Below are 27449 nucleotides of genomic sequence, written 5' to 3' on the forward strand. Positions count from 1 at the left end.
ATAAGATCAGGTAGTAGGCATAAAAACGCACCAGAATGCGCCATTTGATGCTAAAATTTGAAAAAAATTCCCTGACCCCCACCAACGGGAGGGCAATACCCCCTCCCATACCCTACCCCTCCGCCGCCCCAATGTCAAATTGCTTCCGACACCCCTGCCACTCGCCAGCTGTCAATCAAACTCACGTAATAATCAATCAGATTTCGTTTATTGCGGCCACATGGTCCGTCAAACAAAGACTGTCGGAGTAATGGAATAAGCGTTTTATGAAAACACAACTTAGTGGGAGGAGCGATCGCTTATTTGGCGACTGGTCAATTGTCATAAATGCATCGTTTGTGATTAATTTCTGTATAGAAGTGCCGCATGTGAATGTGTAATGTTTACATGTGTGCAATGTAAATCGTCACGTTAACGTGATTGCATTGTGAATATGTCACGTTTACATGTGTGAATTTTGAATATTTTAAGTTTTTATGATTAAAGTGTGAATACGTCACGTTTTTATGTGTTAACTGTGAGTATGTCACATTTACATGTGTAAACTGTGAGTATGTCAGGTTTACATGTGTTAAGTGTGAATACACTAACAACTGTGACCTGTGAATATGTCACGTTAACATGTGTGAAATGTGAAAATGTAACGTTTACATGTGTGACCTATGAAAAGGTCACGTTTACACGTTTGAAATTTGAATATATCGCCTTCTAAATATAGATCTTTCTGATGTGAATTTTTTATATTATTGCAACATAAAAATCAATTATACGTACGTGTAACGTGTGACAAAACGTACATGCAAATTGATCTCGAAGTTTGATTTTGAAATGGTTGAATGAATGTGCGTAAAGTGTTATCCAAGATTAGCTTGTGCAGTCCGCACAGGCTACCGGTAATCAGGAACGACACTATCCGTCTTAATTGGATTTTTGCTAAGAAGAGACATTTAAACGAAAAATGTCATACAAGCGGAAAGTGACGTCCCTGATTAGCCTGTGCGGACTGCACAGGCTCATCTGGGATGACACTTTACGCACATGCATTAAGCCCAGTTTTCTCAGAACGCGGCTCATTTGGTGTTCGGATTTGTATGAATGAAACCACGAGGCTTTAGCTACGCATTAGAACGGTGTAGAATTGTTTATCGATCGCTAAATAATGATAATCCGATAATTACTAATACTTGGTTCTAAAAATATTTGACTTTATATTCGTACAATCTGAATAAGTACCATTGTTCACAAAACTTTACTGTGCTGAGTAAGGCTAACAGCTTGATAAATGTAGACATCGATAAATTAATTTAACGAACATATATTATCACAAATTTAAAAATTAGTCGATATTTGCACTTTTTATTCAAACTAAGCACATGTTTAACAATGAATTAATATGAATATTTTTGTAAAGGTTTACGACGGTTAAGCTTAACTAACATTCAATCGGTCATTGTTGGCTAACTTACTATTTAAATGGACCCAGGGTACACTTAAGTAAACTACAATGTACTTAGGGTACGGCAATGATACTAAAAAAGTATTACGAAGTATGACCGGGCGTCTATAAGCGTATTTGCCGTACTCGGGGTACATTGTAGTATACTTACGAGTACCCGGGGTGCTTTCAAGTAATACCTGAGCCGACAACGACCAATTTATTTAAAATGACAGTTAACGTTGTAAACAACTTGAGCTCTAGTCTGGTTCCCGGCTTCTATTTTAAATAAATTGTACACAAAGGGGCAGGTAATCCAGACTACTTGAGCTCTTCAATTTGTAGCCCGGAGAGCAAATCAGCTGTCCGGACTTTAAGAACGACATCGAGGACGAAGATGTGGGCGACGTCCACACGTACAAGATGTCGTGCCCCCGGGGCATTGGCGTCTTCGTCATGGATCCCCTCACCGGATGCGTTACCATGACCAAGGAGTGGGACCTGGACGCGGCCAACAAGCGTCTGGGGGAGGAGACTATTGTGTGCACCGTGACGGCCACCGACCGCCGTGGACTGACGACCACCGCCACGGTAAGTCTGTGCACCGTCACGGACACCGACCGCCTGGGCCTGGTGACCACCTCAACGGTAAGTCTCTGCACCGTGACGGCCACCGACCGTCGGGGTCTGGTGACCACCGCCACGATAAGTCTGTGCACCGTCACGGCCACGGACCGCCGGGGACTGGAGACCACCGCCACGGTTAGTCTGTGCACCTTCACGGCCACCGGCCGCCGGGGAGTGGAGACCACCGCCACGGTAAGTCTGTGCACCGTCACGGCCACCGACCGCCGGGGACTGGAGACCTCCGCCACGGTAAGTCTGTGCACCGTCACGACCACCGACCGCCGGGGACTGGAGACCATCGCCACGGTGAGTCTCACGTAGACGATGACGGTCATCGTAATATTGGTGCCTTTCTCTGAATTAGACAATACACATGGATGTGAGCGAACTATAATAATCATAGTGTCTTTCTTATTTCTTTAATGGATTTAGATAAAATTGATGTAAATAATTACGTATATGTTGCCGTAAGCGATTACATTTTAGGTGAAGTTTTCGATGACTCACATGATGACGTAGGCAATGACGTATATTATGAACTTATATGATAATGTAGGCGATGAAAGGCTGATGAAAAAGGCAAAACAAAGGGGATGCCCTTGTCTATAATTCGAAATGGCAAATAATAATGAAGAAGGCCCCGGTGTTTATACTCGATGTCATGTACTGATTCTTAAGACCACCGACGCGATGAGTTCGAGTAACACCAAGGTGTAGACTATAAATATGACTGAAATACCGCACACATTATTTCAAAAACTAAATGTTATGGCGTCAATTCAGCAGGCTGGGGACGAACGATTAGGCAAGTGTGCAAATGTTATGACGTCATAAAGGAAACTTTTTGTTAAATGCGTCAACATTGCATATGAGTGACTATGGGACTGACGTAGGTTACGTCGTCATCCACAAATTAAAAGTGGAATGTTGACGTGGTTGATAAAGTAAAATTTTAGAATTAAGTGAAATGGAAAGCGATTTTTGTGACAAACATCTAGTTTATCAACCTCCGCACAGAGATTTGACTGAAACCAGCATAGCCGGATCAAATCACTTACTTCATAATCAACACGTGATGATAGCCTAAACACGTGGTACAATAATAATACCATTGTAATTTTTTTTTCATTTCGGTATTTTTTTAAATTATTAACCTAAACTTATATACTATTTAAAAATATTTAAATTATCTCACTTATCATAATATAATACTTAAACAAACAAATATAATCCTACACATTTTAGTAGGATTTTCATGTGATGGACGATATTGTTTGTAAGGAACGACAACTCTGCGCGGAGATTGCTAGTTTATTTCATGAGTCCATAATTAGATTACTTTCAAACAATTATACTTTATGGTTAAGCTTTTTTTCTAAATTTTAGTTCAATATAAAGATCAAGGAAGAGGACGACAACAAACCCTTCCTGTCGCAGACCCCCTACGTGTACTGCGCGACCGTGGGTTCCACTTCCGGTACGCTGGGTCAGGTGACCTCAACCGACAATGACGTACTCGACGCGCATAAGACCAAGAAATATGAGTTTGTCGGTACGAGCTAGTTAGTTATTTAGATTGCTATTATTCGTGTTCTGAGAAAACTGTGCATAATGCATGTGCGTAAAGTGTCGTCCCAGATTAGCCTGTACTTTCCGTTTTTATGACATTTTTCGTTTCAATGAAGTCTGTTCATAACAAAAATCCAATTAAGCAGGAAAGTGCCGTCCCTGATTAGCCTGTGCGGACTGCACAGGCTAATCTGGGACGACACTTTACGCACATACATTAAGCCCAGTTTTTTCAGAACAAGACACATTTAGTTATTTAGATTGCTATTATTAAAAAGTCATATTTTTCACATCTGAGATTTACGAGCAATTTAATTTTTATTAAATTCTGTAGATTGACATACAAAAAAATATTTTTCACACATATTTGAATTGTGAGCTAATAAACGTTTTAGATTCATATTTTTCATAAATAATATTTTTCGCATATTGTTTAAGAAACCAAGAAATACTAGTTTGTAGTTTGTATTGACGAGCCATTAATCATCGTAAAATCAAAATATTCACAAATGAAACATTATATTGTTCACACGTATTTGGTATACATTGTAATTCTTATTAGTATACATGTATTCTGACCCCTATTAGTAGTTTATAGATTTCTGTTTGTATCATTGTTTGTTTACAGGAAGTGGACCCTTGTACGCATCCGGGACCGGAAGTCTGACGTACGGAGATTTGAGCTCTTACGCAAAAGGCACTAAATTTGAAACCACCCTCAGGGTAACAGGTGTGTGTGCCGTAATTAGGCACGTTTTTCAGACACAATCATAACGCCACATGTTTATGTGAGCCGTGCTCTGTGAAAAACGGGTTTAATGCAGTTGCGTAAAGTTTCGTCTCAGATTTGCCTGTGCAGTCCGCACAGGCTAATCAGGGACGACATTTTCCGCCTAAATTAGATTTTTGCTAAGAAGAGACTTTCTTTAAACATAAAATATCATAAAAGCGGAAAGTATTGTTTAATACTGCACAGGCTAATCTGGGATGACACTTTACGCACATGGATTAAATCATCTTTTCATAGAGCATGGCCCATGTATTACATAAGCCTCGCTCTTGGGAAACGGGAATTATTTCATGTCAATCCTGTGTAGACTGCAGGGTTTTTTTTCTATGTAAAAAAGGCCGTAAAACGGACCCGATCGCAAATCAAACGGACCCGATCCCAAACCGCAATAATACAAAAAATCGTATTCCCAAAATGTTTTTAAGAAAGAAGTCTCTTATGACTAATGCTTATTAGACGCTATATCTCAACTTTATCTTAAAACATCCTACAAAATAAAATATATAACTTCAATTAAGTACTTTTTGTCGATAAAGAATTCCCAAATTTGCCACTTCAATCGATTACAAAAATCCCAATTTGACAAGACTCATTTTCCCCAAACGGCTAGATAAACTTCTGCAGACTGAAATTGTCGTTCCTGACAAGCCCGGCGAACTGCACAGGTTAATTTAAGACCACATTTTAAGAACATGCATTAAGCTCCCTTTTCCCACAGTGCCGGTCATTCATTATATTCATGTATGCACATAAATTATCATTGTGTGAGTGTTTTCTGAACATGTAACGACCCTCTAAATATACAAATAATTAAATTATTCTATGAGGAGTATTATCCAAACAAAACATCGAAGTTGAGTTTTTTTGCCTACAACTTAGGCGTCAAAAGTCGTTGTTTCCACTGACCCGAACGCTCCTATTTGTTCGCGCCGATAGCTCTTTGTTTTATTATGCGAATGACCTTGTATACAACAGGCTCGTTCTGGAAAAAATGGGTTGAACGCATCTGCGTTAAGTGTGGTCCCGGATTAGTCTGTGGAAAATCTAATTAGGGACGACACTTTTTGGACTGCACAGGCGAAAGCTAGGACGACACTACGTATATGTATTAAGCCCTGTTTTCCAAGAACGAGGCTCAGTTTCTTTACTTCCTCTGTGCCAGATTCCGCCGGTCACTTCGACGAATCCCCTGTCACCATTTTCAACTGCGACCCACCGCCACCAGCGCCATCAAATCCCAACAGCGCTAGTGGCGCATCGTCGGCCTCGGCAACTTCCGGCGGCATAGATAATTTCCTGTATTGGCTGATTCCGGCGCTGCTCCTTCTGGCGCTCATGGCGGGGCTGGCCGTGTATCTCTTCCGGCGATGCATCTAAGGCGGCCGATGGTGACATCATTTGAGTCGCATTCTGAGAAAACTGGGCAAAATGCATGTGCGTAAAGTTTCGTCCCAGATTAGCCTGTGCAGTCTGTACAGGCTAATCAAGGACGACACTTTCCGCTTTTATGAATATTTTCTGATTAAAGAAATTCTCTTCTTAGCAAAAATCTAGTTAAGGAAAGTGCCGTCCCTGATTATCCTGTGCGGACTGCACAGACTAATCTGGGACGACACTTAACGCACATGCATTATGCCCCGTTTTCTCAGAATGCGACTCATTTTAAAAGCCTCGATATTGCTATCCCTGTTAAATCCCAACTCGGAGACAGACAGATAGACATGTCTACATTTTATTCAGACTTATAGAACAGTACATCGTCTTCATACCTAAATATATATATTATTTTCTGGTGCGTAAATAGGTACAACTACATATAATTATGTAACCTGCAATAGTCATTATAAAATATAAATCCAAATAAAGAGATTCGATAACATGAGAACTTAATTTGTAACAAAACAGAATATACATTTATTCAACAATATTATTAAGGATCGTATTGCTTATAACAAAAGGTTCTTTGGCATATATGCATACAAGTATGCGTTCTCCACATCTCTAGTAATGGCTCTACCCAGGAACGGGACTCTATAGTGTCTCAGTAAGCGTTCAATGCAATAGAGCTTATCTATCTAAAGGTTTAAATTAAATTGTCTCGAGTCGGCAACGTAGGCATGCTTTCACTTAACGTATTAAATAACGTTATCATTTACCATTACCATTACATGTACCCAGTAAAATTGTATTACCGAATATACTGAAAATATGAAAACTTAACAACTTTTTTCAAGTAATGTAATATACCAGTCGTGATATTTTAATCAATATGAACTAATAATTGTAAAAAAATACGCTATTTTATAACTTTTCTGTTTTCGTCATTCGTGGTTGACGGTCCCTTTAAAGCCTAGACTGGGTTTTCATTTACAAGAGACTTTCTTTTAACACAAACATAAAGAAAAGCGGAAAACGTCGTCCTTGATTCGGCTATGCGGACTGTACAGGCTAATCTGGGGCGACACTTCACCGACATAAATGAAGTCCTTTTAAAATAAAATAACTTTATTCTTATTATTTTGAAATGTTAACTCGGCGTTTGTTTTTTCCGCTCAGCTGTTCGTTTTACCAGTCGCGCACCGTGAAGACGATCCGACCGCTTCAAGACCCAGCAAGGGGCCAGACCCGCGTGATCACCGCCAGGGAGGTCGACGAGCGTCAGGCGGTCTACCGCAAGCCCCCCACCCCTTCAACATCAACGCCTCCGCCACCTCCACCACCGCCACCGACAGATAAAGGGACAATCGCTCCGTGCGAGCTTCCTATCGTCCAGTACGTTTTGTTCTTACTTAAAAATAATTAAGCAGCGGGCATACATTTTCCTTTATTTCAGGGCCAGACCGATTTACGATTTTAACACAAACACATCGGAAAATGGAAGGCGCAAAGTCCTCTATTTTTCCAAAATGAGAAATTAACGAATGTATGTGTCAACGAAAATATCCTTCTTTTGAAAAACAACAACAACACAATTTTATGCTCGCGAAAAAATATGATCTTACAGTATATGGGTGATATTCATTTGTACTGATACAACTTAATTAGTCCCAGCAACAAAACAATTTGTGCAAACATCTCTGTACGTAGAGTTCTTTATTACCTTATTTTTCGTACTAAACGCCCCGCATATGGTACCCTCCCCCTCAAAAAACAACAACAACAACAACAACAAACAAACAAGTTTTTACCAAACGTCAAAATAAAAATCCTTGTTTAGTAGTCTTACTGACGATTGGTCTGCACTATATGAAAAAAAAATGTTATTTTAAGTATCAACTAATTGTCAAACGTTTATTATAAATAGTAACGTTTGTCTATTTTAGCTACCACGCACGTGATGTGGGGAATCTAGGTGCTATGTACCCGAAGTATATTGAGATCAGTAAACAGCGATCTCCGTGACTTTTCGTGAATCTTCGGAATGTTATCTTCAGACTATTTAACAATCGAGACAATTCCATGATTTTTCGAAAATCATCGGAATATTTAAAAAAAAACAATTTCAAGCCAATCAAACCGGATCGTTATGCGTTTAATTTCCAATGTTTAAAAATATATTGAGGGTTTATTGAACGCTTATGTCGAATACAAGTATACACAAGACTTTCTTAATATTTGTAAATGACATCGTTACAAAATATACTTTACTTGACGAGTTTCTTCTTGCTTTAGATCCGTACTCTTAAGAATGATGTATATTGATTTGATGTCGTTTTACATGAGTGAATTGTTAAAGTATGTGCATCATAATGCTGTTTAAACATTAAAAAACTGTAATTTTGCAATTTGTTTTACGCGCAAAAAAGCACAAAGAGCTCATCGTAGTCTTGGTGAATTATAACATATCGCTAAAACAACACCTTTAATACAGCAAACCGCTGTGAAATACTTATTTTTACTCTCTTACTCGTAGATACATGTAATCGAATTTTTGAAAAAAAGTCATTAAATTTGCTAACAAATAATGTTTTGAATTGTCTTAACTAACCATACGTGCAAGAACAAACTGGACTACAAAATACTGCATTACATGGTTTTCGAGCCCGGGACCTCTGGCAGCAAAATGTAATGCGCTGTAATTGTGCCACGCAGGCTTTCGTTTTTATGAACGAACATTAACCCAGTTATGCCTAGCGTCTAGAAAAAAGGCCTTTGCAAACAGCGTTAACCCAAATAAGACGCCGCATGATGCGGCGTCTCATCAGGCTCTGCGCTGTTTGCTTAAAGGAATTTCTGTAAGAAATAGTATAAATATAGAAATAAATATACTAGACACCCCTAATTTTGGAAATAAATTGATCCAATTTAGAAGGATGGGAGAGTCCACTAGGCATAAATGGCTTAACGAACATTAAAGCTATACTAGTACGCAATGCATTTATAAAAGAACAATTAGAAAAGCGTTACAGACGCTTTATTATTTTACTAATTTCGAATGATGAATAACCGTTAATGAACCAATATTATAAACGTTTTCCCAGTCAGGATTGTTATTTCGCTTCAAAATAAACATTATGCATTCAATACTTTTTAAAATATATGATATTGATTTTGAAAATCGTCATTTTACTAAATTGTGCTCAAGTTCTTTTAAGAGTTTGCCAATCAAGATAGAACCCGCTACCGGAGTTAATGAAGGAATGGCTTTTAATCCTTGCGGTTACTTAAATCTTCAATGGTACTGCTAGGTTATGGTACGGCATTTAGCACAGATTATGGACGTGGACGATTTGAAAGATTTATTACGCAGTTGAATTAAAAGGACAAACAAGAAAACAATAATGAGTACTGCCAACATTTGACGTATTACCTCGCGATGTTCTTCTTTTGAACATAAAAGAATGGCTGCGACAATATGTGGATATAATGCATTTTAGATTTATTCAAATTATGAAATTAATCTTGTCGGACTGAACATTTCATATTTTGACTCCTCACTTGATTTTAAGAGCAGCTTCGCCTATTATACTACCTGTGAATTTCAAATTTTAGTAATGAGTACTGCTTTCCTCTCGTCAACAGATTTATTAAACTTGTATATTGGGGCTTTAAATGGATCTTTTCACGTTTTGGTAAATAGACAACATATATAACAAACAATTGTTTCAGATTCGTAAATTTTCGTTGTAGTTATGATATTTTTTAGGAAAAAGTAATACTGAGCATTTACCATACTATAAAATATCCATTATATGCATCTTTTGACGAGTTAAAACCTGCAAATTATAAAGCGTTGCAACGCGAAACGATTGACTTCTTTGGAGTGTTGTGTTGTTGTCGTTATATTTTGTGATACTACGAGGATTGCTTATATAAAGTATAAAATACATAACTCATTGTATGAGCACGGATGGGCGAGTGGTCTAAACGATAGACTTTTATTCCTGGGGTCAGTGGTTCGAACCCAGTTGATGGTTACTTTTTTTCTTTTTTTAATTTTATTCTTTTTTTCTTTTACTGGAGCTTTTTAGATTCAATGTTTACATTTATCAATATAAAGCATTAAATAACAAACTTCAATATCTTCCAAAATCTGTGAAAAGTCGCTTTAAGCCAGCCTAATACTGTTGTTTCATTAATCTTTGTTTATGTATTTGACTTACCTCTAAATAGACGTGTTTATAAATAATCTCTAATCATTTTTGAGCATATTATTTGAAGGGCGGGATTATATCGTTATCAAATAAAGAAATCGAGACCTTATGCATGTTTTGACGTTTGACTTTTATTATTCGAGTTGTAACATGCGATGTAATAGGGTATCAGACCAATCGTGATACATCGGCTATCTCCGGACTCCTCCATAAGATAGGAATAAATCGTCTGCTGATCCAGAATGGGTATCAGACGAGTCTAATATGGCGTATGAAAAGGCGAGGCTTGGCGAGGCTTGTAGTGGACAAGACCAATAAATTCTCTACCGATGGAGTTTTTGTTAAAAAATAGTAAACTTTTAGATATAAGCAGCGCTTTGTGAAAAGGGGGTTTAATTCACAGTCTAATCAAGGACGACACTTTCCGCCGAAACTGGATTTTTGCAAAGAAGATACTTTCTTGAAACGAAAAAAATCATAAAAGCGGAAAGTGTTGTCCCTGATTAGCCTGTGCGGACTGCACAGGCAAATCTTGGACGAAACTTTACACACATGCATCAAACCCCCATTTAACAGAGCCCGGCCCTCATATTTTGTTGAAATATAACTTTTTTTCACGGCTAAATTACGATATATTGCTTTAAACAAACCACTTACGGAACAAAAGTATACGATTGAAATTTCTCCTGTATGTTAGACCCGCTTTACTACTTCCGTCCTCGTTTAAGTGAAATCTCCTAGCAGAGCTGTCGGCCCGTGACCCCACGTGAAAATTTACCAAATGATTTTTTTCTATGAGAATATTTTTATCAACCAATTATATAAATAATATAGGATACATCACCTGGCCAAATTTTGTCCAATAACTCCATGTTATGTATACATTGCGTACAATTTAACTGGATTAACTAAAGCTTTTGAGTACGGAAGCTTATTGGGATCAGTTAAAATTAAAATAAAATGATGTTAAGTTGTAATCACGCGAAAAAAATGCGTTTCTGTACGTAATAACGCAAACAAACGCATTAAAACGCTAATAATCGTTTAATAAAGTATAATAAATACGTTAGAACGTAAAACATGGCTTAATAACGAGAAATAAAGGAATAATAATTCAATACCAAGGCGCATTTATAAGGGTTTGTACGACTTTCACCTTGCACGATTAAATCTAAATTGTAAGTTGTACTGAGAGGCTTTCGTACTTGAGATCTAAACCCCGCAGTGGTTTTGAGTTAAAAATATGACACGTTTAAAATGAAGATTATTGCGAAAATAACATAAATATTAGTTCGTGCAGGACACTGGTTAATTAAATTTATTATACTTTTCAATAGTGATACGAACAAATGAAATACATGAACTCGACTTAAGCCAGTTATTCGATAATCATATTATTTATAAATCGGATCAAATGCCTTTAAGTTGGTTCGGTTTGAAAACTATTGCGCATCCGTTTTCATGAACACGATCTTATTCCACATTTCAGGATTTTCCGTTTTACCCTTTTTGACTCATTTATGCCTAGTGGACTCTCCCATCCTTCTAAATTGGATCAATATATTTGCAAAATTAGGGATGTCTTGTATATTTATTTCTATATTTAGAATATTTCATACAGAAAGTCCTTTAAGCAAACAGCGCAGATCCTGATGAGACGCCGCATTATGCGGCTTTTCATCTGGGTCTACGCTGTTTGCCAAAGCCTTTTTTTAGACGCAAGACATACATGGGTTAATATTTGCCATCAAAATACGACAAATAAAACGCACGCGACTCTGTTGTACTAATGATGTGATTGTGGCACATAACACACACGATGCTGTCATAACTTATGTTTATATTCCATTACATTTTATGACAAACATAAATTATTTATCATCTAACCATTTAGAATAAAAACAAACACATTTGTTTAGGTGTCATGACAAGGAGGGTATTTTATTTCTTGAAACACACGCACGGAGTGGGTGTTTGTATCTGACAGGGCTTTCTACACATAAATGCAAGAAACAAATTTTCTGACGATCGTATGTGTTCAATGTGCAACAGATATCGACCCCAATGGCACCGCTCAGTTGAAGAGTCTCGAGACGTCAGTAAACGTTGCGACATCCTTCTCATATATTTAAGAACTGAAACGATACTAAATCCATTCTGTAGAACACGTCGTTATACGTATCATTAACAAGAGCACCGCCTTGCGGGTGCAGACCGCTCATCTATTTTCTTTTTAAAGGTGAAGGGACTCTCATTTTCAATCACAAAGGAGGGATTATCTTCCAAAAATGCGAAAAAAATGCAAAAAAAAATCGGGGGGGGGGAGGGTGGGGGGTGGAGGGGGGGATTCTTTGGTGCGATGGTTGGACGTTACTTCAAACATAAAATAATAAAAATAAATAGTTTTGTTTTTTAACCGTTTAAAAAAATATTTGGGGGTGGGGGGTATAGTGTGAGGGTGTGGTGGTCATTTGTGAGATGTTCTTAAAAAAAAATAGGGGGGGGGGAATTCGGGGGGGGGGGGTAGGGGGGGGCACAGGGGATGGTTTGGGTGGAGTCTATTGAGGTATGTCAGATAAGAGTAGTTTTGTCAAAGTATCAATCAAATCTAATCATAAATAAAGAAGTTATGGCAATTTTAGCCAAATTTAATAATTTGACCTTGAGAGTCAAGGTCATTCAAAGGTCAAGGTAAAATTCAACTTGCCAGGTACAGTAACCTCATGATAGCATAAAAGTATTTGAAGTTTGAAAGCAATAGCCTTGATACTAAAGAAGTAAAGTGGATCGAAACACAAAATTTAACCATATATTCAAAGTTACTAAGTCAAAAAAGGGCCATAATTCCATAAAAATGACATCCAGAGTTATGCAACTTGTCCTTTTACTGTACCCTTATGATAGTTTGCGAGTATTCCGAGTATGAAAGCAATATCTATGATAATTTAGGGGTAAAGTGGACCAAAAACACAAAACTTAACCAAATTTTCAATTTTCAAAAGTATAAAGGGCCCATAATTCCGTCCAAATGCCAGTCAGAGTTACATACCTTTGCCTGCACAGTCCCCTTATGATAGTTAGTAAGTGTTGCAAGTATGAAAGCAATAGCCGACGCCAAGGTGATGACAATAGCTCATTTTTTTTTCAAAAAATAGATGAGCTAAAAATGCTCATGCCTTACATGTGAATAATTGAATATTATTAATACCCCTCAGACGTCAAGCCTAAACTCAAAATCATACAATTGCACAATTTAACTACACAATTCAAAATCACAAGCCCAACCAAGGACGCCACGGCCCTAACAACCGCCCGTCCGCCGCCGATGCCCAAAGCGCACCGAGGACGCCCCCTATGCCCATCCACAACGCCTATTCGCGAAAATTACATAAAGTGCAGCATTAGTTTTGATAAAAGCAGCTGCGATAATTACAAGATTTATTCATTACCATTAATTAAGAGAAGTGCACATGACTTCACGTACACCCCAAACAATAATCGGTGGTAACGAACGATTAGGGTGTAACCGCGAGCGGGATACGCAACCCTACTGCTCATTTTTCATTTTTCTTTTAATGGCAGGGGGACGTATGAGGACCCATGGGTCAAGACCGGTGTCTAGGTGCCTTCATAACATCCTGAAACCTCTAATTATAGAGAAATCTACAAATAATCAGCTGTTACTATATCGTAAACGTTAAGTATTCTTTTTAGAAAACCATGTACATCTAATGGTAAAATGTCCGGAATAAATGCCCCTTTCTATCTCAAGTCAGTCATCCGTCTGCTCTCATAAAACTCACTGAAACATATAAAACATAATATTAACATCAACACACAAACAGAGCATAACTAAATAAAACGATTTAAATCAAGTCTTCGCTCTACCCTGCTTGCCTGTCGAATGACTAAACTTACAAATCTGTGCACGAGGAAATCTTGATTTCCGCATCATTGGACATATATCACCTTCAAAAACCTGTATAACCAGTTTATTCATTCATACAACGATAATAAATACATTTATGTTTTATATTCCATTACATTTTATGACAAACATAAATTTTTTATCATCTAACCATTTAGAATAAAAACAAACACATTTGTTTAGGTGTCATGACAAGCAGGGTATTTTATCGACAGAAAAAGAACGGGGCAAAAACAACAACGCATAACTAACAACATACAACACTAAGTACCATATATATTTACAAATCCAAACGAGAAGAAACAATTGTTCGTGTTTCATCCGAATCTCTCACGTAGCCATCCTAAGCGCCAACAGTCTTCCACTGCCCATGCTTTTTTTAACACTATCAGATACACCGCTATTTGCAACAGCAGTTGCTTCCCATGACCGAAATGCATGCAACCCGTGAATATTAGGTTTAAGTCAAATTTCACGAAAGATGTGGTGCAAAATATCTAATTGTCTACTGTAACTCATCTGATTTGAGCCAACTAAAATGTATTTATTCATTTTCTTACAATTTGTTATGTTTCTAAACAAACATATATTGCAATATCTAGAATAGTTGCTGCCAAGATACATTTTTTCAAGTAGAAGACAGGGCATAAAACTGCATTTGTTTTACAAAATGTCAATACCTGTTCGCCCTTGCACAATTGAACCGTTTTACTATTGAAAATAATAATTATAGCACAATCCTCAAAAAATCTTGTATCGCATCCTTTCAATTCAAAGTCCCTAAACCGCCAAACCCCCCAAAAAAACGCACCAAACAAACCGTTACAAATCTCAAATCAAAGAATCAAAGCCTATTCACATCCGCTTTGGTCACTAAGCACCTTCGAACCAGCGGCCCAGAATTGGCCCTTTTCAATCCATCATCAGAAAACACAACCAGACCAGAATTACAAGAGCCCACGAAATGCCACACACAATCGCGTCTACCCCAGAGGCAGACAGACACGAAACACACACACCAACATTTTAAATTGACTTTCTATAACAAAACCGTTTCCCTTGCTTTCTTTTTTGCAAGTATTTTCCAATTTGAAATAAATATTACCCTCGCTATCTTTTTTGCAAGTATTATACTTTTAAAACTATTTTTTTTAACCCTTGCTTTCTTTTTTGCAAGTACTGTTTTTGCTTTCTTTTTTGCAAATATTCCATTCCTCGTGTACTGTACACGACTTCGTAAGCACCAGATGCAAACGGACATACACCAACATGGTTTCTATACATACTTAATGGCCATACAAAAACAACATCAATTGAATTATTTCTACACCTAAACACGTGAAAAATCCCAACTATACCATAAGTATAGCAAAACAATCAAAACATTCATATCACCAATTCACATATAAACGACATATAGTATAGTTAAATTCGAATAGCAAGAACATTTCTTGAAAAAGGTCTTGAACTGAAACAGAGTGGTTATTACTCATACAAATAGTTTGCCCTTTGTCAAACACAGTAATATACTTCTCATAGTGCATTTGTACATTACCATCCTCAAATAAGAATGGCCAAAATGCTGCACTAGGCCATCTGTGTACCACAAAAACGCCATATGCGTTGCATTATAGAAAGTGCAAAATTGTTTTTCCTACGAGATAAATAGGGGCATCAACCAACTCAAATCGGCACCCCAAAACTGTGTAAAGCAATCTGCTTCTGTTTCAAAATCAAAGAATTTTGAATTATATCTTTAAGTATTTCCATTTTTAAAAGTAGCCAAGCGATCAATCAAAATCGGACCCGAGCTACCATTTAAATACTCAAAGAAATCTCGTGAGATTTACCATTCATCCGTATTGCTCATTTTACTAATACTGGCAATTGAGTTTAATTCTCTTTGAACCCATTGTATTTCTAGTCCTATATTCATCTTCAAACACATACAAAAATGCTTAGTGCTAGATCATGTTACTCAATTTTAGAACTTCCTACCTTTACACGTGATTCAGAGTCAGAAAACCTCTTAACAGCCCCCCCCCCCCCCTTAAAAAATTCCCATTGGCACGTAAAACTAGAACTACTCCATTAATTATTCTATAAGTAGAACTTGTATTGCAATCGTCATTTGACCATATATCGTGAAAAATAAAACCTGACATATCAACAATATAAGCCCCACCGGCAAACCCACTTGCATCACTGTAAACTTTTAAAACTTCGACACATGTAGTTTTACTAAAATGCCTCGATTGTATGCAATCTATGCGACCCTAACCAAAATCTAATTGCGGAAATAAATAAGCTATCTGGTTCAAGGGCTATAACTCTATGCATTGACGGTCTAGAAACGATTTCAGAATAAAGATATCTAGTCTTTACCTAGCCAGACTTCCAATAACAGGCATCATTGAAACAATTTTCCCCGTACATCTAGCTAAATCCCTTGCCGAAACCATTGGCATGGAAGAAAATACCTTTAAAAGAGTATTTTTAAAATCAGTTATTCTTCTATCGGGAATTTCAAAAGAAAACATTTGGCTATCCCAGATTAATCCTACCCATTCTAGCCTCTGAACTGGTACTTATATTGACTTGTCCTCATTGATCACAAATCCAGCTTCCGGCTTCATTCACGGCTACACTTGATTGACTAACAACATGAGGGATGTCTTTAAATTCTTCAATATAGCCATTATTTTACATATCCTGCACCGACTCGTTAATATCTGCTAATCTATCTGCTTTAAAGCTGATTGGTTATTTCCAGATACACATTTTTCAGGTAATTATAAGAATGGTAATGCGTAAGCGCCGACAATACAGTCAATTATATCAGGATTGACACCAATGATTTTCCGAAAAAAAGGACATGCCTCTTTAAACTACATTTTACAGGAGAAAAACGTGAGAAATGATACTTTTCTTCACTATCTGCGTATTATTTGTAAACCAAACACGTCAAACAATTCTCCTCTATCCCCGAGAGCCTACCTTCTTGACCGCTACCACGTGGTCGCTACGTGTGTCCATTTACTGTGCCAGCCCTGTCCCCGCCGGCGAAGCGATATCTCCTCTCATCCTGACTGTCCATATTAATAAATTACCAACGCCAATACGACACAAAAATAAATCAAATTTCACAATTAAATGTGGTTGAGAAAATAAATAAATCGATTTAAATCAAGTCTTCGCTCTACCCTGCTTGCCTGTCGAATGACTAAACTTACAAATCTGTGCACGAGGAAATCTTGATTTCCGCATCATTGGACATATATCACCTTCAAAAACCTGTATAACCAGTTTATTCATTCATACAACGATAATAAATACATGTAATATTTCCGCCTGTTGGCATAGCTTTCGTATCAATAAAGGTAACAGATATAGATTTTTCGTCGAGAAGAATACATAAATGATATAATTAATTTATTTTCCAAAAAATAAACGTGCAGACCAATTCATACGTCGACGTCTTCAATCACGTAAGGACATCTTTATTATATATTTCGTCGCATAATTCAAATTCTCGACACATGTATATAAAGCCAGCAACATAATAAATTTAGATTTCAGGTAGAGAACAACGTGTTTTTGTGTAAGTTATGCAATATTGAATTACACTGGACAATATGGTTAAAAAAAATAAGTATTGATAGTCGTCTTCCTCGCGTTTTGTGGAAACTGGGTTAAATGCATGTGCGGAAAGTTTCCTCCCAGAATAGCCATTTCAGTCCGCGCATGCTAACCAAGGACGACACTTTCCCCTTGTATGGTATTTCTTGTGTAAAGTAAGTCAAGGACGACAATTTCCCCTTGTATGGTATTTCTTGTGTAAAGGAAGTCAAGAACGACACTTTCCCCTTGTATGGTATTTCTTGTGTAAAGGAAGTCAAGAACGACACTTTCCCCTTGTATGGTATTTCTTGTGTAAAGGAAATCAAGGACGACACTTTCCCCTTGTATGGTATTTCTTGTGTAAAGGAAGTCAAGGACGACACTTTTCCTTGTATGGTATTTCTTGTGTAAAGGAAGTCAAGGACGACCACTTTCCCCTTGTATGGTATTTCTTGTGTAAAGGAAGTCAAGGACGACACTTTCCCCTTGTATGGTATTCTTGTGTAAAGGAAGTCAAGGACGACACTTTCCCCTTGTATGGTATTCTTGTGTAAAGGAAGTCAAGGACGACACTTTCCCCTTGTATGGTATTTCTTGTGTAAAGGAAGTCAAGGACGACACTTTCCCCTTGTATGGTATTTCTTGTGTAAAGGAAGTCAAGGACGACACTTTTCCTTGTATGGTATTTCTTGTGTAAAGGAGTCAAGGACGACACTTTCCCCTTGTATGGTATTTCTTGTGAAAAGGAATCAGGGACGACACTTTCCCCTTGTATGGTATTTCTTGTGTAAAGGAAGTCAAGGACGACACTTTCCACCTTGTATGGTATTTCTTGTGTAAAGGAAGTCAAGGACGACACTTTCCCCTTGTATGGTATTTCTTGAGTAAAGGCAGTCTTTTTTCAAGAAACTTTCGCTTATGTATAGAGTCTGTATTAATTAAGGCAATTAAGGTTCATGTAGAGGCTTCATTTTGAAAAATGTGGGACCCCCAAGCATTGAACTCAAATTTGACTAAAGGAAGAGTGCCACATTGAAAATGTATACATATATGCTTTAAAGGATGTTTTTCCTTCAAACTGCTACCAATTTTGTACATCAACGTATCATACCATCCACAAAATCAATCAAAATACAAAGCGATTTTAACACTAAAATATACATTATTTTCAAAAATCTGAATAATGTTTATTCCACGTATTTCGGCGGAAAATTATATAACTAGTGAATAATATCGACATTGACGAGGGCAAGTTACGCTTAAATAGTAAAAAAAGTTTACATATCTAGAAATATCAAAACTCGAACACATGTCATTTCATCACCATGGGGGCAGCCATTTGTAAATTCATAACATGGAAAGAAACATGCTAAAAACTAACTCATCGCCTAATTGACATTCCAAACGGTTGACGATGACAAATGCATTGGATTGTAATATTTCCGTTGATGTTTGCAAACTGCACGATCAGACCTCATAAACACTCAAAAGAATAACTATGTAAGAAGCATTTCACCAATGTTTACAATTGTTGTCGAATCACCATACTTATATTATTGCGCATAAAATAGTACGCTTACAGACTGACAGAAAGATCGATACGTAACTCCGTTAAAGCGGGTATATACGATTTTGTCAAATATTTATGATTTTTATATAAAATGTGTAAAAACTTATTATATATATATTTCAATATATATTAAAATAAAAGTTCAGAAGAACATGTGTCGAAAAATGCGAAATAAGCCAGATATTTAATTCTGAAATTGAAAACGGCTGTACAGCCGAATTCGCCAGCATGTATACCATACATGTACGATGTGAATCTAAACTTAGTTTAACGGTTTATTTGAATTCCTGCATCGATATCTATTTATACGACACACGAACACTAACTCCGATCCTAATACAAAGACGAATGCTTCGGTTATTGTAGGAAAATATGTACGTCACAATCGGCTCGGGGCGCTAATTTGTCTTTGCTGCATTTTATGAAATTCGGCTTTAATGTATAATTTTTCTTGCCTATATATGGTTATTGTAACACATTTTATCAATATATTACAATTAACACATATAAAAAATCGTATATACCCGCTTTAAATTCATCACGGTATACTATTCTATTGATATATATAATACAACATCGCTTTAAACAATCTAAAAGGAGAAATAATTCTTTTAAACAAAGTTTTTAATAACGAAAGTGAAAACAACGGAAGTTAGATGGATATTCTGTGAGATGCACTTCGGCTCCAGAAAAAACATACAAATAAACTAAAAAAGACGTGTGGGGACAATTTTCAGCTGGAAAATATTTGAAATAGGGTAAGTGATGATATCTCTACGTGGTCATTTCTGTTATTTAGTGCGATCTCTTGCTGTTTAATGTTAATAGTTGTTTACTAGTTGCGAACCAACTGTCAAAATATGTTTGTGTTTTTCTCAGGTATGTGTATACACATACCCGGTTTTCTCACTAACTGCACGTGGTTTCGACCGATTTGTTTTGCACGTTTTTCTACGGAGCACAGCGAGGGCCACGCTTTCAAATGGGTAGAAGTAATCGAAATATAAAATCAATCGTTTGCCAATTTCTTTATAATTCTTTACAATTTTTATATGTCGTCTGCAATCTATTTCAATTTTAGATGGTTTAAATTTGCAATTTGGTTGAGAAGGTAAATAACAAAATTGTTAAGCCTTTGAAAAAGAATTGTGACTCTTACTATCCACCATACCTGGAGTTTTAAAAAGTAGTTACGTTTTAGTTATTTTTAGAACTTTGTTAGGAAATTTATCCAAAACAGGCAGTTGAATAAAAACTCATTTGTTGTTTATGACAATAATTTCTGTGAAATGTTGCTAACTTGACCTTGTATATGTATATAGCTTTGTATTTATTCAATTTAAGGTAGTGCATATCCTTCCTAACTTTAGATTGAGATTTTGTAAATTAGTGTAAAAATGTATTGGTTTTAAACCAAAATATGAATAAAGCACACAAATATTGAATGTCAAAAATGTGTTTATGTTATTCTATCCGTCTTTAGCTTTAAAATGATATATAGTTTGACCATATTGTACCACATTGAATGAAGAAAAACCAAAGCGAATTTTTAATGAATTTTATCCCCCCCATGAACCTTAAACACATTTTAATGAAAGCTTTAGTTAATTTGATCCATATAATACACTTAACTGACATTGCTTGCAAAGATTATGATATTCAATAACTAAATTCATTTATGTCTTAAAAGTAACATATTGTCATGACTTATGCTTTTGAAGATTATATGCAAATATAGGTAGGCCTACAAAAGTCTTCTTTTAAAATATTGAATCAAGCAATTATGCCCTCTTCAACTGTTATTTATTCTCGAAAACTCAGCAAAACAATATTTTAGAGCTTTAGTTGGTTGGGATTTTTTCGCACTAACGAAACTGGTGTTGTTGGTGGAATCCAATGCCTACAGAAAAAGGGAAAATTAAGAACACGTTTTCGGGAAATTACTATATTAAAAAATAAGACAACCGTTCATATGCTCAATCTGTAGTTATCTGTTAGGAATTAAAATCTAACACGTGTTTAATGGCACTTAAAGTGTAGGAACATTACAGAAATAAAATCGATTTGGATCTAGAAACAATGTTGGCTCACACTTGCGAATGTTCGAAATGAAACATAGATTAATCGATCAATAAACAAAGTTTATTGATAAATCTGTGCATAGCTTGTCCTCTTGTGTCATGTTTATACATTAAGGATGCCAATAAGATGGAACCGGATAAAACTGTCAACTCATTAAAAATGTATCTGCAGGAAAGATGAAGCAAAATGCACCAGACATAGGCTGCATTATCAGAAATAATGGTTTCTTAAGGAAATAATAGCAACAAAAATTTGATTATTGGAGTGTGAATAGATATACCTGGTAACGAGTATTATAATTATTATAATTGTATAACAGTAATAAAAATACCTATCAATAAACATAAAATATATTTATAAAGGATATTTGCTATTATACTCATTTTTGCACGGTCAATTTCATACAGTTCTCAGCATAAATTACATCATAGCAGGGGTGGTATATTAGGGTCTTTCAGTCGATCGGTTTGTCATTATGTTGGGCAGTTTGTCCACATAACACAAGCCTAGTACTTTTGTGCAGCACACTTCGACAATATTTTCCAAACGATTGAACACCTCCCATATAGATGTAAAATGTATATGTATTACAATTCCCAATATAATTTTAATATTGATGGTCATGACAGCGGTTTCATCCCGTATTACGACACTGACCGACAGTTTTGAAATTGTTTCACATTGGCTAGGTTTTATTCGGTATTTAAGCAGCGACATTTGTGCTAGAAACGATGGGTGCTTGTCGCTTGATTGATTGGGCTGTCGAAGACTCCTTAAGTACATCCGTGTTCAAATATGAACTCCGGAGTTGTATGTATAGATCCCTGCCTTTTGATCTGCCGATATCGGATCGCATACTGTAGCAGGTACCGGAACCGATGCCTCCTTGGCAATACCACGGTCCAAACCAGAGACGTAGATAATACGTCTCTGTCCAAACTGACATTGAATATTTCTCAGTGTCGTCTCGGCTGCAGACTAGTTCACTTCTGTATGTGGCATTTTGTGCGCACATCGATATAGTAATGTTTGCAAACTTCTACCCACTGGTTCACGGCGGCTCGTGTGTAGTTTATTGATTGGTTATCAAAATGTGACTCTCAGCTCCGTGCAGATGTAAATGTTGGCGTTCCATGAACGGTACCTGGTCCAGTCAGGCTATCCTGTTCGCCTCTATATATCAGACTGACTAGCCTGTTCGCCTCAATATCGCTGGTCCAGCCAGGCTAGCCTGTTCCACCTCTATATATCGTCCACAATCCAGTAACATGAACACGGTTCTAATCTTAAAACAGCTATGACGGATACACGATTTATACCCTTGAGCGGGGTTCCCGGCTTCTCAAGTCTTTAAATCTCGGTCATAACCGTCATCGGGCCTCTTGGATATCTCGCGGGATGTCAATTGCGAAACTGGTAATTGGGAGGCGTCAGACATCTACCGTTATGTGCTGACTTCCCAAAAATCGCGATGGTTGATTAGGGTCCAACAACGTTTTATGTTTAAAAAGAGATATTATATACTCTCTTTAAGGAAGACTGATTGTGCATATTTTGTATTAATTACTTGCTACGGCTGATCGTTTACATTAACTACTGCATTATTAAGACAAGACGAACCAGTTCCTTACTACACGCTACTTTTTTATTTTCAAGCACAAGCGAAAAAGCGCCATCACTTCTTAAGTTCAAGGCGGATACATATTATTAACAACGCTGCCTTTCATAAAAACTCGGCGGAAGATCCATCTCACTATTCCACTCATTTGTCCTTGTATCTCCTGCAGGATGATATCCGAGACAAAACACCACTATCTTTTCATTCATACTTTGCACGTAGCTTACCATCTCAGCTCCATCCTTTTAAAGCACTTCAATTCATTATTACTTTAACATTTTATGGTGAATATTCGTCAGATCATTTACAGCACAGCCTTCTTCGATCATCCGTAGTGCAATCTCCATCACTAACTCGCCCCTACGTCTCCGTATCTCCTGTAGGATAGCATCAGTCATTCCCACAACTCCGTTCTCAAGGCAAGTCACAAATCTGTTCATATACTCCAGCTCTAGCATCTCCAGCTCCATCCTTTTCATGCTGTACCACAAAATCGGCTCTGGGGACGCGACAATAGCCCTCCGTATCTTTGGCAATCCGAGAATTACCCTCGGACCTTCTGCCATCATGTCCGTGATAACTTCTACCCAATGACTTTGCTGCCTGTACGTCAAACCACTGGCTGCCATTAAATTCCGTTCTGGAATCATGTAATATGACAGTTGTTGTGTGACAATAGCAGTCCTAAGTGCTCTCAGTCCGTCATGCAGCCAGTGAAGAAAACTCTGAGCATAGAACTTATTTTGTGGGTTACGCTCAGCTTGCCATAATACTATATTTTTCATCGCGTATGATGTTATTTCTTTCTTAGAAGGCCTTAACACATCTTTGACGATCATTTTGAGCATAACGTACACTTTCGCTTGTGTGTCATTAAGGTTGTTCACTAGTTCTGCCTCTCCGGTGTTAAAGCCAATCCGCCATTCCATGTGCTTGTATTCACTTTCCTTAAAACCCACCGCTGTTACATTAGCTCCAAACGATACGACTTTCTGAACTAAGACCGGTGAGGGCCAATGACGGGGTCTGGAAGCCCATCTCTGTAAGATGCTGGGGCATTGACAGCGTAGTGCGAATACATGGTCAGTGTGAAGCTCACGTCCTATTGACGTCGGTAGCGACGGCCCCGCTCGTTCATGGCTCACCACTGATAAACCTGTAGGCAATTTGATTGCCGACATTTCATCAAGAACCAAACTACTACTTAAAAGAATGTCTCCGTGTCCATTATCACACAAAGCATTGCGGATTATTTCGTACCGTTTACGCCCTTGTCTCTCTAACAACAGTCTACAGTGTCCCGAATATGCACATGTATCCATCCTGTACACTTCTATGCCGTCAGGTATGGTATGAAGACTTATACCAGCTTCAACACAGAGGATACCTTCCAAAACGAATAAGGAGTCAAGGTCGCTTTCATTACAGCAGGTTAGACCCTCTCCTTGCTGCCAGCTGTGATCACAGTTACATCACTTGATAGTGCATTCACCAAGCTATCCTGCTCTTTGTACTTCTCAACCCGCCACCGTCTTATCTGCTCGCCGTATCCCAGCCGAGTCATTATACTGGAGATCTCCACTGACACACTTTCGAAGTAATTCTAAAAACAAAACAGTTCACTCATAGAGTCAGTTTATGACGCACAATACTATTTTATTTGTTACGATACACACATCAAAATACTCTCTCCGGAAGTTGATTGAAATATTGTTTCAGATAAATTTTCAGTTTTGTTTATTTATAAGTACAGTGAAATGCATTCTGATATACGATGTTACTGAACGTGTAGGTATTAAATAAAGAAAAAATAATGCAAATACAAATCAATGAAAACAGTATTTTTACTTATTTGTAAGTCATGCGTTGTATTTAATAACAATATAATTAACATTAAAGCCACACACCTTGAAATGCCACACACCTTGAAATGAAATACATATAAATCAATACTTATAGATTTAATTTGAAAGTGTGCAAAATTGTCATTAAATTTATAGCCTAGTTAGCAAGTAATTTATTTTATTTTTCAAACGGTTAGTAATACGCTTTTAAAACCGAAAGTAGGATTTCTATACGTATACGTCCATTTCGACAAACGCGATATTTTTAAGTTTAAAGAGCATAAAAGACGGCTTTCTACTTGTAACCACCAGATATATTCTAAATGGCATAGATAAAATTAAATCTATAGGCTAGTTAGCAAGTAATTTATTATTTTTCAAACGGTACCGCTTTTAAAACCGAAAGTAGGATTTCTAGACGTATACGTCCATTTCGACAAACGCAATGATTTTTAAGTTTTAAAGCGCAAAAAAGACGGAGTTCTATCTTGTTACCACCATATATATTCTAATTGGCATATATAAAATATGTTCCTGTTGTGTACTTAAATTTACTATGCCAAATAAGTTGTGTGGCTTTTTCATAAGTAGTATTGATAGACACATAGACGCACAATTGAAGCATGGAACAAATAATCAACATTCATAAAATAATATTTGTATACTTAAAAAGTAATATATTTGTAGTATTGATACTCATTATAGATATATCGGCATTTTAATAGGTTAACAGTAACGTATTTTGAAGTAAGAATAATAAATATACATATTATTACATTTTATCCGTTAGCAGTAATATAGGTGTAGTATGGATACGTCTAATACATATATGGCATTTATACATTAACAGAAATGCATTTGTAATATGTTCACTATTAATAAATATAATTGCATGTTTCTACTTTAACAGTTATTTATATTTTGTAATTAAAGTGTAATTGTCTTAATTATTATATGGAAGTACTTTTTTTGATAGAAATGTATGTAATTCACAAAATCTGACATAAAATAAATATCATGAGAAAATTTAAATATATCAACAAATGGAAATTATGCCTCTAACACACTTAAAGGCGCATATATACCATAAACATTTGCAATAAAAAGAGGCTATCAGCAGATATTAACGTGCTAACAGTTATGTCATGCTGTTCATGGAACCGAAATTATCGAAATATAATAGGGATTTCAATAATTATACCTGTGGAAATTCAAACGCGCTTGCATGTACCATATCAGGCTGTTACGACATTTACATGTGTGTATGAGATATAAGTTAAGTATAAACAAACATAAGATGTTCTTACGAGTGAAACATTTTAAACGTGTACGAAGCTTTTATGTCGGGTGGTTTATTAAAAGTCAACTGATTTTTAACTTCGGTAATTCTACACATGGAAATATCTTCCTGTTAAGTCCTCGCACAAGTACCGAAAAGTTTTAATTTATTAATTGCTTATTAACCAAAAATAACTCTTCTTAAATGTTATCATTGATTTTTTATAGTGAAAAAAACATGTACATGCATTCCCAAACATTTTCAAATGTGCGAATTTATCCAGTTTCTCAAATATATTTTCGGATGTTGCGTGTGATTTTAGTGTTTGCTGCATGTGCAATTTGAGTCTCTTTCACGTTCGTATATAAAAACAATGTGGTAGTCCACATATTTATTAATATCCAATTACCGGTATTTGAAAGATAATGAAGTGTATGATAAGTGTTAAAATGTGTTCATTTCACACGGCCACTAAAACGAACTTATTACAAATGGCGGCAATTTTGCAGTGTCAAATTATGTCGCAAATAGTCCCTGCGGCTGTTTTTAATGCAAACATTATGTGCAGACTTGCCTGAGACTGATGATTGTGTCTGTCTGAGATTGCTTTCAGATTCTAACTCTGTACACCCGATACCTCCTTCCGCCATTTCCTGAAAGTAAATCGGAATTTTGATTGGAGAATATGGTATTCCATATGTTCAATGAAAGTCAAAATACACGTTAATATTTTGTTTTGATTGAAATTAAATGTTTAATCGGTGTTTACAATCGGATGACCACGCAAACAACTCAACCAAAATGTTCGAATCAATCTACAAATTATGATGTTGCATACCATATCATGAAGCAGTCTTATGTACGTAATGTACCTACGGTATCTGAATATATATTTTAACGCGTTAGAGTTTCATATTCCCAAGGTTCACAGAAAAGGAACGATATTTCACCACACGGGTTTAGAGTCAAGACAGTATAGATATGGTACATGTAGTATCAATGAACCTGTTGGTAAAAACAACAACAGTGGTTCTTCTTATATACGAACAAATAGTCCAAGGTACAAAAATAGAGGTACTACTTATAGACGAAATAATAGTATGTATGAGTAAAGCCAAATCAAGACTGATTGCCAAAACTAAGCCAAATCAATGCTGATTTCAAAACTAAGCGGGTATTCCCCGCTGTGATATTATTTGACTATTTTTAGAAACACAAGTTTGAACTTGCATTCACACATGAGTCTCGGACTGGGAAAACCAGACTTAATGCATGTGCGTTAAGTGTACAGAAACTAATCAGAGACGAAACTTTCAGCCTTAACCAGGTTCGTCAAGGAAAGACCTCCGTAAACAAAAAATAATTAAAAATTCCATAACAGCGGAAAGTGTCTCCCTGATATTGCCGTGCGGACTGCACAGTATTTTTAGTATTAATACTTATAAATTATAATACATATGGTGAAAAAATCCGTGAATATGCATCAGTAATG

The 27449-nt window shown here is 36.7% G+C and overlaps 2 protein-coding genes across 2 annotated transcripts in view; one reads left to right on the plus strand and one right to left on the minus strand.

Annotated features, from left to right (window-relative positions):
- Nucleotides 1–27449, plus strand: part of LOC127834502 (uncharacterized) — a 155600-nt gene that overhangs the window by 86699 nt on the left and 41452 nt on the right. The window contains exon 7 of the mRNA XM_052360376.1: nt 7069–7193. Coding sequence (XP_052216336.1) covers nt 7069–7193 — 125 coding nt within the window. The remainder of the gene's footprint in view (nt 1–7068; nt 7194–27449) is intronic.
- LOC127834501 (uncharacterized) overlaps nt 1–27449 on the minus strand; it is a 188817-nt gene that overhangs the window by 54952 nt on the left and 106416 nt on the right. The window contains exon 2 of the mRNA XM_052360374.1: nt 21548–21774. The gene's annotated coding sequence lies outside the window, so the exon portion shown is untranslated. The remainder of the gene's footprint in view (nt 1–21547; nt 21775–27449) is intronic.

The sequence above is a fragment of the Dreissena polymorpha genome, chromosome 6, assembly GCF_020536995.1.
Source record: "Dreissena polymorpha isolate Duluth1 chromosome 6, UMN_Dpol_1.0, whole genome shotgun sequence".
Taxonomy (NCBI): Eukaryota; Metazoa; Mollusca; class Bivalvia; order Myida; family Dreissenidae; genus Dreissena; species Dreissena polymorpha.